Source organism: Oncorhynchus kisutch, linkage group LG13, assembly GCF_002021735.2.
Source record: "Oncorhynchus kisutch isolate 150728-3 linkage group LG13, Okis_V2, whole genome shotgun sequence".
NCBI classification, from domain to species: domain Eukaryota; kingdom Metazoa; phylum Chordata; class Actinopteri; order Salmoniformes; family Salmonidae; genus Oncorhynchus; species Oncorhynchus kisutch.
In genome coordinates, this window is record NC_034186.2 from 38,934,644 (window position 1) to 38,949,945 (window position 15,302).

The 15,302-nt window shown below is 42.7% G+C and overlaps 2 protein-coding genes across 6 annotated transcripts in view; one reads left to right on the forward strand and one right to left on the reverse strand.

Moving 5' to 3' along the window:
- On the forward strand, positions 1-3,552 carry LOC109902441 (40S ribosomal protein S27-like). Of its 2 annotated transcripts, XM_020498786.2 has the most exons (4): positions 2-152; positions 837-945; positions 2,808-2,918; positions 3,054-3,552. In XM_020498786.2, the coding sequence occupies exons 1-4, from the start codon at positions 147-149 to the stop codon at positions 3,080-3,082; spliced, it is 255 nt and encodes an 84-aa protein (XP_020354375.1). In that variant the 5' UTR covers positions 2-146; the 3' UTR covers positions 3,083-3,552. The 2 variants fall into 2 exon arrangements, with proteins under 2 accessions (XP_020354374.1, XP_020354375.1); XM_020498785.2 differs by lacking the exon at positions 3,054-3,552 and having other exon boundaries at positions 1-152; positions 2,808-2,983.
- The window catches only part of tpm4a (tropomyosin 4a), a 24,630-nt gene continuing 12,727 nt past the window's right edge, over positions 3,400-15,302 (reverse strand). For 2 of the 4 annotated variants that reach the window (XM_020498782.2, XM_020498784.2), the window contains 7 exons: positions 9,101-9,234; positions 8,637-8,754; positions 8,241-8,311; positions 7,867-7,942; positions 7,105-7,167; positions 6,923-6,992; positions 3,400-4,759 (listed from right to left, as the gene is read on the reverse strand). In XM_020498782.2, coding sequence (XP_020354371.1) covers positions 4,677-4,759; positions 6,923-6,992; positions 7,105-7,167; positions 7,867-7,942; positions 8,241-8,311; positions 8,637-8,754; positions 9,101-9,234 — 615 coding nt within the window. In that variant the 3' untranslated portion in view covers positions 3,400-4,676. Of the gene's footprint in view, positions 5,645-6,922; positions 6,993-7,104; positions 7,168-7,866; positions 7,943-8,240; positions 8,312-8,636; positions 8,755-9,100; positions 9,235-15,302 lie in introns of all 4 variants that reach the window. The other 2 variants (XM_020498783.2, XM_020498781.2) reach the window with 2 other exon arrangements.

Below are 15,302 nucleotides of genomic sequence, written 5' to 3' on the forward strand. Positions count from 1 at the left end.
CATTATATGATCTCACCCTTTATACAGTTTTACAAGTTCTCAGCTTCACATTCACGACAACAATATCAGTGTACAGTCTGAAAGCCGTGCGATAATCTTGTTATCAAAGTACAGTGCCAGTGAAATAACAATAACCAAGAGAAGCAATGTCGGTAAGTGTTTTTTCTTTGCTCATGTGAGAAGTAGCCACATATAACGTTATCGTGTTTACACCATTGGAATAGCCAGTCAAATACTGTAGGCCTAATTCTTTATTGTAGGCCTTGCTTTCATTGGTGTAAAGTACTTCAGTAAAAATATATACCCAAAAGTACTCGTTACATTTCGAATGCTCAGACAGGACAGCAATATGGTCAAATTCACGCACCTATCAATATAACGTTTTGTCATCCCTTCTGCGTCTTATCTGGTGGACTCACTAAACACATACTGTGTTTGTAAATTTTGTCTGAGTGTTGGAGTGTTACTGTCTGTCCGTAAGTAAAAAAATCGTGCTGTTTGCTTAATATAAGGAATTTGATGTATAGAATTTTCATTTAACTTTTATTCAAGTATGACGATTGATTACTTTTTCACCACATGTCATAAACAAATAAAATAGTGGAGCTTGTCCCGGGAATGGGATACATGTCTGGGCATGCCTCAAAAATAGCTCTGCTGAAGTTTTTGTATCAGACATGAGAGGGCGCCCTTGACTTATTTACATAAAAACTATACAGTTATATCAAATGTTATTATAACCAACGATTTCCCTTCTAATCTGTGTTTATATCTTTCTATGGATCTTAATGTATAAACTGTACAGTCATATATTTACACATTAATCCGTATTGCAGCTCGCTAAGGACCTAATGCACCCTACTTTGGTGGCTGAGAGGCAAAGACACAAGAAGAAGAGGTTGGTTCAGAGTCCCAACTCCTACTTCATGGATGTAAAATGCCCAGGTGAGTATTAAGGATGTACAACTTCCCAAGTTTGCGATTTACCATTAGGGCTGGGAATTGCCAGGGACCTCACAATATGATATTATCACAATACATATGTGCCGATACGATATGCATTGTAATTCTCACAATTCTGTATATGCGTTGTAATTCCATACTGATATTTGATTGCGATTTGATGCTCCAAATATTGCTCACTATATACCTGCTGCAGAGAGACCATGAGAAAATGATTTTTGATTAGTCATGGAAATAAATGTGCTGGAAACATGTTGTCTCACTATAGAAAGAAGGCGGGGAACGAGCTATTGGATGAACAATACTGGAGCTTTGGCACAGAAAATGAAAAAGCACAACGCTTGCTCACCATAGCCTGTGTGCGCCTTGAGCCTTTACCTTTTCAATGAGGATCTAATTGTTTTAATACAGTAGGTAGGCCCAGGCTAATGCATACAAAGCAAAAAGACAATTGTTTCCAAATAATATGCGCAACCAAAAAAAAACATTTTTATCCCAAAATTGTCTGTCTGACTGGCCGCTCCTGCCCACAGCATGGAAAATTACGATGCACCACAATGATCTCTGTCAGGACGCGCAACCCTCTACTTGGAGTCAAAGTATGGATACTGTATGTCTTGCAAAATAATATAATGATATGTAACTATTTCCCTACCATCACTATTTACCATACTCCATTGATAAACTATGTGTATGTATGTATGTACAGGGCGGCGGGCGGCCTAGTGGTTAGAGCGTTGGGCCAGTAACCGAAAGGTTGCTAGATAAAATCACCGAGCTGATATGATAAAAATCTGTCGTTCTGCCCCTGTACAAGGCAGTTGACCCACTGTTCCTAGGCCGTCATTGTAAATAATAATTTGTTCTTAACTGACTTGCCTGGTTAAATAAAAATAAAATAAATAAAAATGGTGTTCACATTATTATTCTAATAACATTATTATCTAAAATAATTATAATTTACAACAAATAAATGAAGCATGAAAATAAAGCATTTACAAAGGCTTATTAAAGGGATATATTGGGATTTTGGCAATGAGGCCCTTTAGCTACTTCCCCAGAGTCAGATGAACTTGTGGATACCATTTTTATGTATCTTTTTGCGTTGCGCAATGACAAAATCTACAGGAACAACTAGCATGCCAGTCATTGCGCTAACGCTTGTTAGCAATTGCACTAACACTTGTTAGCAGCTTCCTTCAAACTACGCAGGTACATAAAAATGGTATCCATGAGCTCATCTGACTCTGGGGTGGATAAAGGGTGTCATTGCCAAAATCCCGAACTATTAGTTTAATGAAAACATATGAATGTTTTCATTTCCAGCAGCATACCACCCTGCATACCACTGCTGGCTTGCTTCTGAAGTTAAGCAGGGTTGGTCTTGGTCAGTCCCTGGATGGGAGACCAGATGCTGCTGGAAGTGGTGTTGGAGGGCCATTAGGAGGCACTCTTTCCTCTTGATCTAAAAAAAAATCCCAATGCCCCAGGGAAGTGATTGGGGACACTGCCCTGTGTAGGGTGCTGTCTTTTGGATGGGATGTTAAACAGGTGTCCTGACTCTGAGGTCATTAAAGATCCAAGGGCACTGATTGTAAGAGTAGGGGTGTTAACACCGGTGTCCTGGCTAAAATTTCCAATCTGGCCCTCAAACCATTCACGGTCACCTAATAATCCCCAGTTTACAATTGGCTCAATTCATCCCCCTCCTGTTCCCTGTAACTATTCTCCAGGTTGTTGCTGTAAATGAGAACGTGTTCTAAGTCAACTTACCTGGTAAAATAACATAAATAAAACATATATAAGGGAACAGAAAAACATCTTTGTTTCCCCGTTTATTCCAGGCTGCTACAGGATCACCACAGTGTTCAGTCATGCCCAGAGAGTGGTGCCCTGTGGCGGCTGCTCCTTCGTCCTGTGCCAGCCCAGAGGGGGTAAATGTCGCCTCACTGAGGGTAAGACGTTGTACAATCACATTGCTCAAGAGCCTGAACTTATACAGTAGCATAGACGCACACTATATCAGTTTAGAGCTCTATTGAATGTCTACTGATTATGAACTTCAACTCCTCTTTCTCGCCTCTGTCCAGGCTGCTCCTTCAGAAGAAAGCAACACTGAGGGAGGTTACAGTTGTGAGCTTTCAACTCTTGATAGTCGTGGAAGGTGGACCATGAATGATTGACTGTTCAGTCTTAATTTTAGCTTACATTATGTTGATTGGAATGGGTATATTTAGCTGAGCTGATTGACAGTGTTTTGATCTTATTGTGATGTCTTTCATGCAAAATACAAGCAGATTAATGTTCAGCTACAATATGTCTTCTTTTCATATTGAATAGGAATAATATGATATAATATAAGTTGAAATAGTCTCCCTCTGTGTATGAAATGTATATTTTTCTTAGTAAATCAAATAAATAATCACTTAAGCCAGGTTACTTTGTTTTGTAAAAATTTATTAGATTGAAAGAGGGAAAGGTGAATGAAACATTTCAACACAGACTCAAGTCAAATGAGCTTTTTTCACAGGCCAAGGATGAGAAGCCATGATCACCTTCACAGACAACAATAAAAAACATTTGAGGGTTCATCTTCTCTGGTATGTGTATTCTTTGGTTTCGAGAGTTCCCCTGCCGGAAAGTGGTGAAAAACTGGAGCAATACATCTTCTCAATAACTAACATTATTCTACTATATACAATAAGTATCCATGTTGTATTACCTTGATTGAGGCTCCAGTGGTGCTTATTTGGCATAACGTTTACTGCATATGCTACCACCACATTTAATACCAGGAATGTGATGTTACATCCAAGGCTCAGGCAGTCAAATGTAGAGCTGGGATAGTGGAAAGGAGGTGCTATAAAGCTGCATGTCAGCATATGGTGGCACTTTAAAACCATACAGATTATAGGTTAAGTCAGAGGATGGGATGCAGTTCTTTAAAGGATTTGCATGAGGCTCTTTTCACATCAAAAAACATTTTGAGTTTGGCTTTGGCAAACCCTCCACCTGACTGTCCGTCATAGTATTTTACCACCACAAGTAGCACCACAGACATGTTCACCATACTTTCCTTGAGTCATCCTTTCGTCTCAACGACCATGTTAACACACGCAAGCACACCAAAGGTAGGATATTGGCTCATTCTGAAAAGGCACAGTCCAACCTGTGAATATGGTCACACACATTGTGAATGCATTAAATATGACCATGTCGATGGGTGCATGGACAGTAAAGCTGATTCCTGTAAACTGTTCACATAAGACCTCGAGGTGGAGCTCATGAATCATACGTAAAATGAAGACCATGTCACAAGACCTATTTCAAAAACATGCTCTTGGAGTGCACACTTCAGATATTAATTGTTGTTTTTTTCTATTCTTTACTAATTGGCCTGAATATAAGACTGTTTGTAAATATGGTCATAATCCATTTTATTTTAATGCTGGTCTATAATCTCAAAGTTCCATGAAACAAAATGCTGTAAACATAAGAAACGGGATTTGAGGAAGCTGGTGATTTGGAATGCATTTCTCTTAGAGAGAGAGAGAAAGTTGTGACTTAAAAAGAGAAGAGAATATTAAGGGTACAAGTATTTAAGTTAATCCCCTTTCCCTGGGAATAAGACTTTACAGCTGGAAATGTGGAACGAAATTGAATATTTATGGAATGTTGCAAGACTTTTATCCTTTCCATCTTCTTCATCATTTTTATAAGCTGTTGAGCTCTTGCAGTGTTTGGTCCAGGACTTGATGCATCCCCAAGTTCTCTTCTTTAGCACCTGCTAATTTTTCTGGAAAATAAAAAAGAATGACATATTGAAGAATAATTTAATGAAACCACACAGGACAGGAGCATCATAAAGTTGATTCATATTCATTCATTCTCCTTAGGTTTGGTAAACAATAGTCTACAATGACGCCAAAGCGGTTCTTATACAGTATGTCCAACAGCTGTTTAACATAACTGCTGTGGTCATGTTAAGTTGTTCCATATGCAAACCCCAACCACACTAAAGAACCCTAACCCAAAACAAAAGGCAGATTTACGTGCATAAAATGGGATGATGGCGAAGTCTGCCTCTATTCAGCAACTATGTACAGTGACAGTCTATTGAAAGCAATTTGTTGAACTGAACTTAAAAGACAAAGACACCGGAAATTTCCGATCTTATGAGCTGTAAGCAAAATGCACACGTTTTAAAACACGTTGCTGTGAACACACCTCAAATACTTCAACTGCAACCACAACCAGGAGTGTGTTAGTCAAGAGATACACAGTTGTGTGACATTTATGCAAAAGAGGTGAGGGACACTCAACGTGAATGCATACGTCACTCCATAAATTCTCACCTTCTTAAAACAGTTGTTTTGAAACGTTCAAACATTTAATTCAAGAAGAAAGGCTGGTTTAGACGTAGGAAAGATTAGGCTTTTAATGAGTTTCATTTGCACAGTGAGATGGACAGAAGGCACAGAGAACTGGAGAACGGCCTGTGTTTCTGGAAGCGAACCCTGGGACACAGTAGGCCTACAGTGGGAAGGGTGAGAGGACAGACACCCTAGAGGCAGCATGAGACAGACAGGAAGAGACATCTACAAGGAGGTCATGTCATTGAGGGCATGGTCCAGCTCCTCGCTGATTGCCTTGTACTTCAGCTTCTGAGCGTACAGTTCATCTGGAGGTCAAAGCGCAGCAGGAAGTAGTGCAGGTAAGGCCCAAGGGAAGCAGCAGTAGCAGAGAGAGAGAGGTGGAGGACAGGGAATGAGAAAAGAAATAGCAGCAAAAAGAGAGGGAAGAGAAATAGAGGACAGGTCACTGGTTGCAGAAGAGAAAATTCATACAGTATAAACATTTAAGAACAGAAGTTGCCAGAAAGATAAGAGATGTTGGTCTACCTGTGAGCATTTAAAAAAAAAAATGTTGTTGCACATCTTTTTTTATGGGCAGGAGGTGACTGACTACCTTATGCAATTAAGCCCATTTAAAGGTTTTCATCAAAGTACTTCATACCGGTAAACCCATTCCATGTGGCTTTAGGGCCAAATATGCTGATCTAAAAGGAATTTGAGCATACTTTGTCCTTTGTGCAGACAGCAGACACAAAAAGTGGTTCTCTTTGGAAGCCGGCATTTTGCCGGTTAGTAGAGAATGGGCCTACATATTTCTTTACACTTGAGACCACAGCAGTGTGTTTTATTAGCTTGTCAGAGAAGTTTCCATACGTTTGGCACGGTACCATTTCTTCCAGAGAAATATTTCCAGCTAGTTGAAACACAAAACCCTCGCTAGGACCGTGTCAACAGGAAACGTTATCACAAAATGGAACTGTGTATATTAAGATGATGTTGCTTTGCTCACGGAGAGGATTAAATAACCACACCTCTTGACCTAGGAAACTACATCCACCGAGGATTCCTGAACAAGCTTTGACATCTTTAGTAATGTAATAAATTGGAACGTCTCCCTGGGAGAAATGTATATGGTAAACTGTGGCCTCTCTTGCCTGATATATTACTGGATGAAATTAATGGCATTTTATTTTTGTGTCAAATCGCCAACCCATCCCTTATGTGATCAATTGACACATAAACAAACATTACAATAATTCACTGTGGTAATTCAGTGATAATTCTTCTTCTGGGGTTCTCTGCAGTGTGCATTGCATAAAGAGTGAACAAATTAAAAGGTACAAATCTATCCATAATAGTAAAAAAGTTTATCCAAACAATAATTATAATCCTTGTACGGTATTCTTGTTAGAGATACCCAGGTTTACAGGTCTGGGTTGCTACTAAAAACAATGATAAAACGGTTCTTCCCAAATATAGTGTAATATCATGCCATGAAATATGTCTAACTTACAGTAAGTTGCTCTACAATAAGATAAGTTGACTTTCTCTTCTACATTGCCATAGAGCAGTTGGCAACAGTTTCTTAAACAAAGCACTCATACCTTCCAGGTCGTCGATGGACTTTTCCAGTTTGGCCACAGTCCTCTCTGCAAACTCTGCACGAGTCTCAGCCTGGGGGACACAGAGGGAGTGGGAGGGCGTCAGAACAAGACGCCATCTTTGACATGGAGAAAATTGGTTTACTACTGTATGAATTAAGAATCAGATGCCAGCAGTTGCTTACCTCCTTCAGCTTGTCGCTAAGAACCTTGATCTCCTCCTCATACTTGTCCTCTTTTTCTGAGTACTGTCAAAATACAAGTCTGTTACAGACAAGCTCTGAACTCTTGAACACGCCTGAACTCCCAAGACAGATGCAGACATATTAGCATGAAAGTGCACAGAGAATGATGGTCTTGCAGGACTGCGTGTCAACCATGCTTAGTTGTAACACAACTCTTCAGGTGTGATCAAACTGGCTATGTGTTGGTATAAGGAACACATTGTGCTGCGATGCCAAAGAGAAGGACATTGATTTAATCACCACAGGGCAACTGCTTAAGTGGCTAAGGTGGAATCATGTGGCGTGACTGGCACTAGAGCGGCTGGGTCGGAACGCAGAGACAAATCTGTGCTGGTTTAGGACTATTACTCAGTCATGCGTCATCAACATTATCATAAAGAAATCAACGTCCAGTTTGTCCGGTTGATAACAGGGTCTTTGCTCTGACGTCTGTGAAGGTAAAAGTGTGGCAGGCAGTGATTATACTCTAAACTACTCTGCTTTCACATCAGCCATGTCGAGTCAACTCCTGATAGATACAAAGGCTCGGGACAGCCCTTAAGTGGGTGAACTAACCCTGAACATGCAGATATCCAGAATAAGTTCAAATCATGTATTTTGAATTGTGAATGGTGATCTACACAGCACTTCGCACTTATCCAACGTTCACTTATCAGCAGTTGACTGCATTTACTTGTATGATGTAATAGTATGCACACTGACCTTCTCAGACGAGGCTTCTAGGGACTTGAGGTTGTTGGTCACATTTTTCAACTCCTCCTCCAGGTCACTGCATTTACTACAGGGGGAGAAAGGAAGAAAAGTACTTTGCTTTGACATCGTAATAGCTACACAAGCCTGGAAAAACCTTCAAGTTACTGATGTCCATTTTAGCTTATGGCAGAAAATCCCTGTTTTTAACTAGACACTGTTTTTTAAATGTTAATTTTAAAAAAGTGTTATGAAACACTCTTACAAACCTTAGTCTTTGACTCATCTATTTCTAAATAGGAGGATAAGAGACCCCATCACAGAGGTCCTAACCCCCAATTCCCCTTTGTCATTCCAGCGTAATAGGCGGACTGTGCTGCACTTACAGTTCTGAGACCTCTGCCCTCTCCTCAGCTCTCTCCAGCTCTCCCTCCAAGATCACCAGCTTACGGGCCACCTAAGGTAGACAGAGCCAACTGTATGAGTGAACAGTAAGAGTAAAAGGAATATGAAAAGGAAGAGGAGTGAATGGGAGAAGAGTATGAAAACACTACGGATGGGTGAACAGACAAAAAAATTGTCATTTTAATCCATAGAGACGTGAAGGAGAAGCTCGTCGGATGTTGATCTCTTCTCGGCTGGGTCCTCATTTGGGACCAAAGTTCCTTGTTGTTAAGAGACTCTTTCTGCTCTTGCAGACGCTAACTACAGAGGCCAACAAGGCAGAGGTTGGTGTAGAACTGCAGAGAGGACAATCTCTATGGGACTATATGACATCTCACCTCCTCGTATTTGCGGTCGGCCTCCTCAGCAATGTGCTTGGCCTCCTTCAGCTGCATCTCCTGGATCTCCATCTTCTCCTCGTCCTTAGAGGCTCTGTTCTCTATCACCTTCATTCCTCTGATTGGACAGGACACACAGCGATGTCAGCAACACCCAAGACACACTCAATTTCAACTGTCATTTAGATAGCTCATCCAACACAGAGGCACATTGAATCTTTTTACACAATCAAGATGGCTGTCTGGGAAATAGCGCGCTTTCACTACGCTATTGGAGGGGCTTGTCATTTGCTAGCAAAGCACATAGCAACAAACCTTATAACGATAAAGAACCTTCAAAAGGAAGCTGCATGTGCCTGGTACTATCCATCAGGCCTCAAATTAGCAGGAAAATAGGGCATATAAATATGCTGTCAAATGAAAGATTAGAAATCCATCAGGTTCTGTGGCTGGCTGGTACTGACCTCTCGCTCTCATCTGCGGCCTTCTCTGCCTCCTCCAGTTTCTGCAGCGCGGTAGACAGCCTCTCCTGGGCCCGGTCCAACTCCTCCTCCACTAGCTGGATCCTGCGGTTCAGACCCGCCACATCACCCTCCGCCTGGGAGAAGAGAGGGGGAAGAGGGGTCAATGGTTAGATATCAGGGTCACACTCGCATCGTAACGCTGTTGTACTAAATTGGATGCTCTTCACTCGATAAACAATCCGCGTTGTAGAAAGCAAACAGAAAAGCAAACATTTATTTAGTCCATAAGCATATCCACCTCCCAGCGAACTGACTCCAGACCTCTGCAATGGAAGTTCTCCAGCGAACTCCGACTCGCTCAGGCCCTACTACTACTTATCCCACAGTTCAGTACAGCACCCGCAGGCCTGCCTCTGGCTGACCATGACCAGACCCATTTTACATAACCTGCAGTTACTCTCCTCCTAATTACAAGGCGTGTTGACAAAGGGAGCTGCCCTCCACTGCCCTCTATCACTTGGTCCTATCTCCAGCCAGTCAGTCTTTCATTCAGGTAGTTACCATGAGTGTGAGGACTGAACATGAGGCCTGCCTGCTAGAGATGCTGTCTCAGAGGCCAGTAAAACACACGTTAGGGCTAGGGCCTGGAATAAAAGGGCCACAGAGAGGGAGGTTTCCAGTTGGAGAGGGAGCTAACAGAGCACAGGGGAAAAGGGTAATTAGGAGCTATTTGTGCAGAGTGAGTGCCATTCCATTCCATTTTCTCATGGGCTGGATATTCAAACTCTGCTCAGGGCTGACTGTGGGAGAGAGACATGGCTTCCTGCTCTGCTCTGGGCTGACTGTGGGAGAGAGACATGGCTTCCTGCTCTGCTCTGGGCTGACTGTGGGAGAGAGACATGGCTTCCTGCTCTGCTCTGGGCTGACTGTGGGAGAGAGACATGGCTTCCTGCTCTGCTCTGGGCTGACTGTGGGAGAGAGACATGGCTTCCTGCTCTGCTCTGGGCTGACTGTGGGAGAGAGACATGGCTTCCTGTTCTGCTCAGGGCTGACTGTGGGAGAAAGACATGGCTTCCTGCTCTGCTCAGGGCTGACTGTGGGAGAAAGACATGGCTTCCTGCTCTGCTCAGGGCTGACTGTGGGAGAAAGACATGGCTTCCTGCTCTGCTCAGGGCTGACTGTGGGAGAAAGACATGGCTTCCTGCTCTGCTCAGGGCTGACTGTGGGAGAGAGACATGGCTTCCTGCTCTGCTCAGGGCTGACTGTGGGAGAGAGACATGGCTTCCTGCTCTGCTCAGGGCTGACTGTGGGAAAGAGACATGGCTTCCTGCTCTGCTCTGGGCTAACTGTGGAAGAGAGACATGGCTTCCTGCTCTGCTCAGGGCTGACTGTGGGAGAGAGACATGGCTTCCTGCTCTGCTCAGGGCTGACTGTGGGAGAGAGACATGGCTTCCTGCTCTGCTCAGGGACTGGTGGTTAGTCAGCACTCTCCATTCTATGCCTCTCTTTGGCTTTCTCTTGATCTCTCCCTCTCTTTCAGGCCTGACTGACACCCCACCCATCCTCTCTCTCTCTCTCCGTCTTTCCCTAGTTACGACAGAAGCCTGTAAAGAGACAGTGGAGGAGGGCAGGAAATGTCTGTTAAATGAAGGTTGATGGAACAACAGCCAGCCAGCTAAAAGCCAATTGAATCCAACGCGACGATGACCGATTTTCCAGAAAGTGAATGCTGTATGGGATTTTATGGATATCAGATCAACTGTCAGACAGTTTGAAAGAAAATACAAACCAGGCCGGAAAAACTGATTGTTATTTCCTGGGTGAAGTAATGTCTATCTGGACAATTCCTCCATAAACAAACATTCTATTCATGAGCGCAGGTCAGTTAGGTATGCAGGTCGGTATGCGGCTGTAAAACAGGTCCAGATACAGACAGGCAGGCAGTTAGCAACAGAGCTAGCTTCCAGAACAGTTTAACGGCTGTAGTCAAAATATCAGCAGCATAGAAACATGACTACCAGGGGATTTACCACATAAAAACATGCGCAATAGTGTTGAGGTACTAGTTTGTAATGACCATCTAACGTCAGACTTTCAAGTTTTTACGTTTTTAATGTCACATGCACAAGTACAGTGAAATGTCTTCGATTAAGATGTAGGGAAATCACCCTCAGACAGAACTCTGTGGGTTGTAAAACATGCTTATCCATCTAGGCAGTATGTCCCTTCATGCTGCCGAAGGTAATTCATTCAAGCCATGTGGAGGGAACCAGGCATTCTTCTGCGAGATGCATGATGATGGTAGATACTGGCATTCAACAACTGAAGTCTCTCAGGGTTGGATGGGAGAGGCATTTTGTTGTTGTTAGTTCAGCTACCTATGGCCCAGGCCCATGTCATTATGGATTGTCGCTAATGAATACTCTGTGGAGACTTGAAAAGTACCACAAAGAAAAGTATGCAACACATTTCCAATAAGCTGTGACATAACAGCTTACAGGTTCACCATATACAGTACATGAGTACATTCCTGTTACACATTAAATGTTTTAGACTAAATGTAATGACCCTTTTTGAGGGAAAGGAAGTGGAATACGTTTCAAGGGGGTAAAAGGTAGAAAGGGAACAGGAAGCCAACCCTCTCCTTCCTCCTTCCCCTCTTTCTTTCTCTGTCAGTTCAGGGTCAGAGGAGAGTTCGCTCTCCCTCTTTCTCTCTTTCCCTAGCCATGCCCCTTCCTTAGTCACCCAGCATTCTCCAGCTGCCTGCACGCCTTATATGGTAAAACATACTCACAAGAATGTTTGTGGTACAGTGCCAGGAAGATGTTTGAGAGCAATCACACACATACACTCGCGCGCGCACACACACACACACACACACACACACACACACACACACACACACACACACACACACACACACACACACACACACACACACACACACACACACACACACACACAGACCTGCGCGCGCTTACATGCACACAATCACACAAGGACATACACAGAAAACAATGCTTAAATTAAACCATCTGGGATTCAGGAAAAGGAAAGATACCAAGCTACAAGGACGTGCTCTGTTTGTTCTTCCTCATATAAACTAAGCCAATTCAATTATTATTATAATTTTAACCAGGCAAGTCAGTCAAAAACAAATTCTTATTTACAATGACAGCCTAGGAACAGTGGGTTAACCGCCATATTCAGGGGGTAGAACGACATATTTGTATCTTGCCAGCTCGGGGATTTGATCTAGCAACTTTCCGGTTACTAGTCCAACGCTCTAACCACTAAGCTACCTGCCGCCCCCTATTACAAATGACGATAGGAAATGTCTGGTGAGAAACTAAACAGACTACATTAATGACATGTCTAATATTACGTCATGATGACACTTAATATAGCTATCAACAATAATGTGTTCAGAATGAAAAGTCTCTCAGTAGCTATGGCTAGGGCCAGGAGTGTCTCCTGGTCAGGAAAAACGTGCAACCTCAGTTAACGTTACAGTCTATAACTAGGAACAGTTTTTTTTTTCTGATCCCATGGCCAGATCAGGAAAAACTGAAAACCCAAGTTATATTGGTCAGGAAAGACTCCTTGCAGGTCGGTAGCAACAATATATCTGCAGTACCAGCTGAATGTGTTATGTTTTATGGAGGCTGTTTGAAGCTTGGCAGCTGATGACACAACGACACCCTACTGACACTAATTACACACTGACACAGCATCCTCAATGAGCGCCCGCAGCTCACTAGAATAAGCTTGATGTTGTTAGCCCAGCATCTGGAGTGCTGAATCGCTGAATCACTCCCTTTGTCCCCTGCTCTGCACACAGTGGTATCTCCCTCTCTTGGCTTTCTTTATGCTGCCAATATAACTTCAAGATACTTTATATCAACACCAGAGCCTTTTCAATGGCCACAATTATGTCAATTCCGAGCAATAGACGACAGGGATTGGCTATGTAATTTCGCACTTTCTTTTTGCCAAAGCAACTTATACAGTGCCTAAATACATTTTCACATTGATGGCCCCAGCGGAAATCGAACCCAAGACCCTGGCGTCTCTAGCGTCACGCTCTTACCACCCGCTGTGGCTCATGGAACCGGGCGGGCCCGAACCAGCACACCACACATTTTTATTTGTGGAGGCAAAGGACCATACTTTATGAAAAGAGCAGACGCTCTGTGCTATTCAACCAGGACCAAGACTACTACTACCATATTCATACTTATGCCATAGTTTTCAAACTAAACCATCTTTGCTTAAGAGTTCTTTCCATACATACAAGCGATGAGTGGAGTTGGGTATGCCTGGTACCCACCAGAGGTATGCATTTATTAATCTAAATACATGGCTCTGGTATGCGCTTGTCCCTCTTGTCAAAGTGGCTAGTGCCTTGGTCCGTTTTTTTTTGGGGGGGGTGAAATGCTGAAATTTTGAAAAAAATGTATTTTTCTCATGGCTAACGACCAGGAAGTTTTTTAAAAAGAGGCTGATTTAGGGGGCTTATAATCATGAGCTCGCCTTGACTGACAGCTATTTGAAACGCCCATGTCAAGAACCTTGGATGCAGTGAACAGTGTTGCACTAAAATCATCTCAAGCAAATTTGGTGAAACACAAAGCAACTGAAACAACATTGAAATTGCATCAATGATGTTATTTGTTTTTATACATCTCCCGTTTGGTGTATTTCTTGTGATGCGGTTCACAGCAGCACTGATGGATGTGTTGGCATGACAACTGCATCAGAATTTTGAACAACCCTCCCTTTTGTTCCATGGTGGCTGAAGACTTAGCTAGCCATTAAGTAGCTAACACCAGCCACATGAAATGGGAAACATATAGGTATCTTTGCCATAGATTAATAGTGTAAACTTCAAATTATATTTCCTGACAGCCTACAGTCAAATTTTGGCAGCAGTTGAGTAGCTATCTAGCTATATTAACCACGCCCCTCTGCAAAACACACCTTCTCCAATGTTGGTCACAAGGCTGTAATTATTTAAATTAGGTAAGAGAATATCATGTTACCATTGGTGTATTAAAATAAGAGTAACCCCCATCCCCTTAATAATGCTGAATCCTGAATCCAAGTGTTTGACATGGGGGATCTTTCTGATCAAACCTTACCATTGTAGAAGCACCAGTACTTTGTAATACTTTGGTCATCATACTTTGAACTGGTTTCATCCAAATATCATCCAATTTCATGAAGAAAAAAAATATATTTTGACTATACATGACCGTTAAGGTTAGGGTTAGGGCACACACACAGAGGACAACAGCCAATGGTGACCATAGCAATGGAGTAAACAAACATTTTCGAAGTGTGAAAAGTGAATTGCTATAGCACCATAAACATGCATAAAAAAGTATTTACAGGCAACCAAAATTATTACCCAAAATGTTTTAGAAACAAATGTTTTTTATTGTGACGGACTCTGTAAACGTGATGTGACAGTTGTGACTGACTCTGTAAACCTAGTTATAATGCTCTCCAGCTAGCTAGAGCTAGAGTGGAAAGCTAGCTGATCAGTAGCTGCATGTACGTGCTGACGTATAACCACGCAGGCTAGGTTGTGTTGCTGAACAAACGTCTCGAACGCGGTGGAATGTGAATGCGCCTCCACCAATAACAATGTGTTGTGGATGGGGTCAGCCCCACAGCCGACCCCACGCCGCTCTATGTGCCGCAGCGAAGGGTACTTGAACTGAGCCACAAAGGACCAAGGAGGTGAGACATGCCATTCATTAGGAAATACATTCCTGTTGTTGCACTCATCCTGTTGAGTCATAGGCATTGAGAGGGAAGAAGGGCTACAGCACAAGGAAGTGAGACATCAGGAATGTAATAAATTGCTTAATTTGAGGATGGTGGGGTAATGAAGAGCATAAGGCTTGGGTTTCTATGGAAGTGTTCCAGGCAGGCGTTATGTTATATGCTGATCCAGTCCTGGTGAGATCCCATCTGTTAGCAGAGACTTGACATGCAAAGACAGCCTCATATAAGCAGGCATGTCAGGAGGAGAATGAGATATGTAAAGAGAGGCTATTAAACATCAGGCACATGCTTCTAATGCAGCTCCTCACGCCTTTTCAATGCAAATAGGATGCTGAATCAATAGAGTGGACAACTCCATCCTATTTCTGCCACATTCAGACCCTGCTCCATTCTTCATCCAGACTTAAGC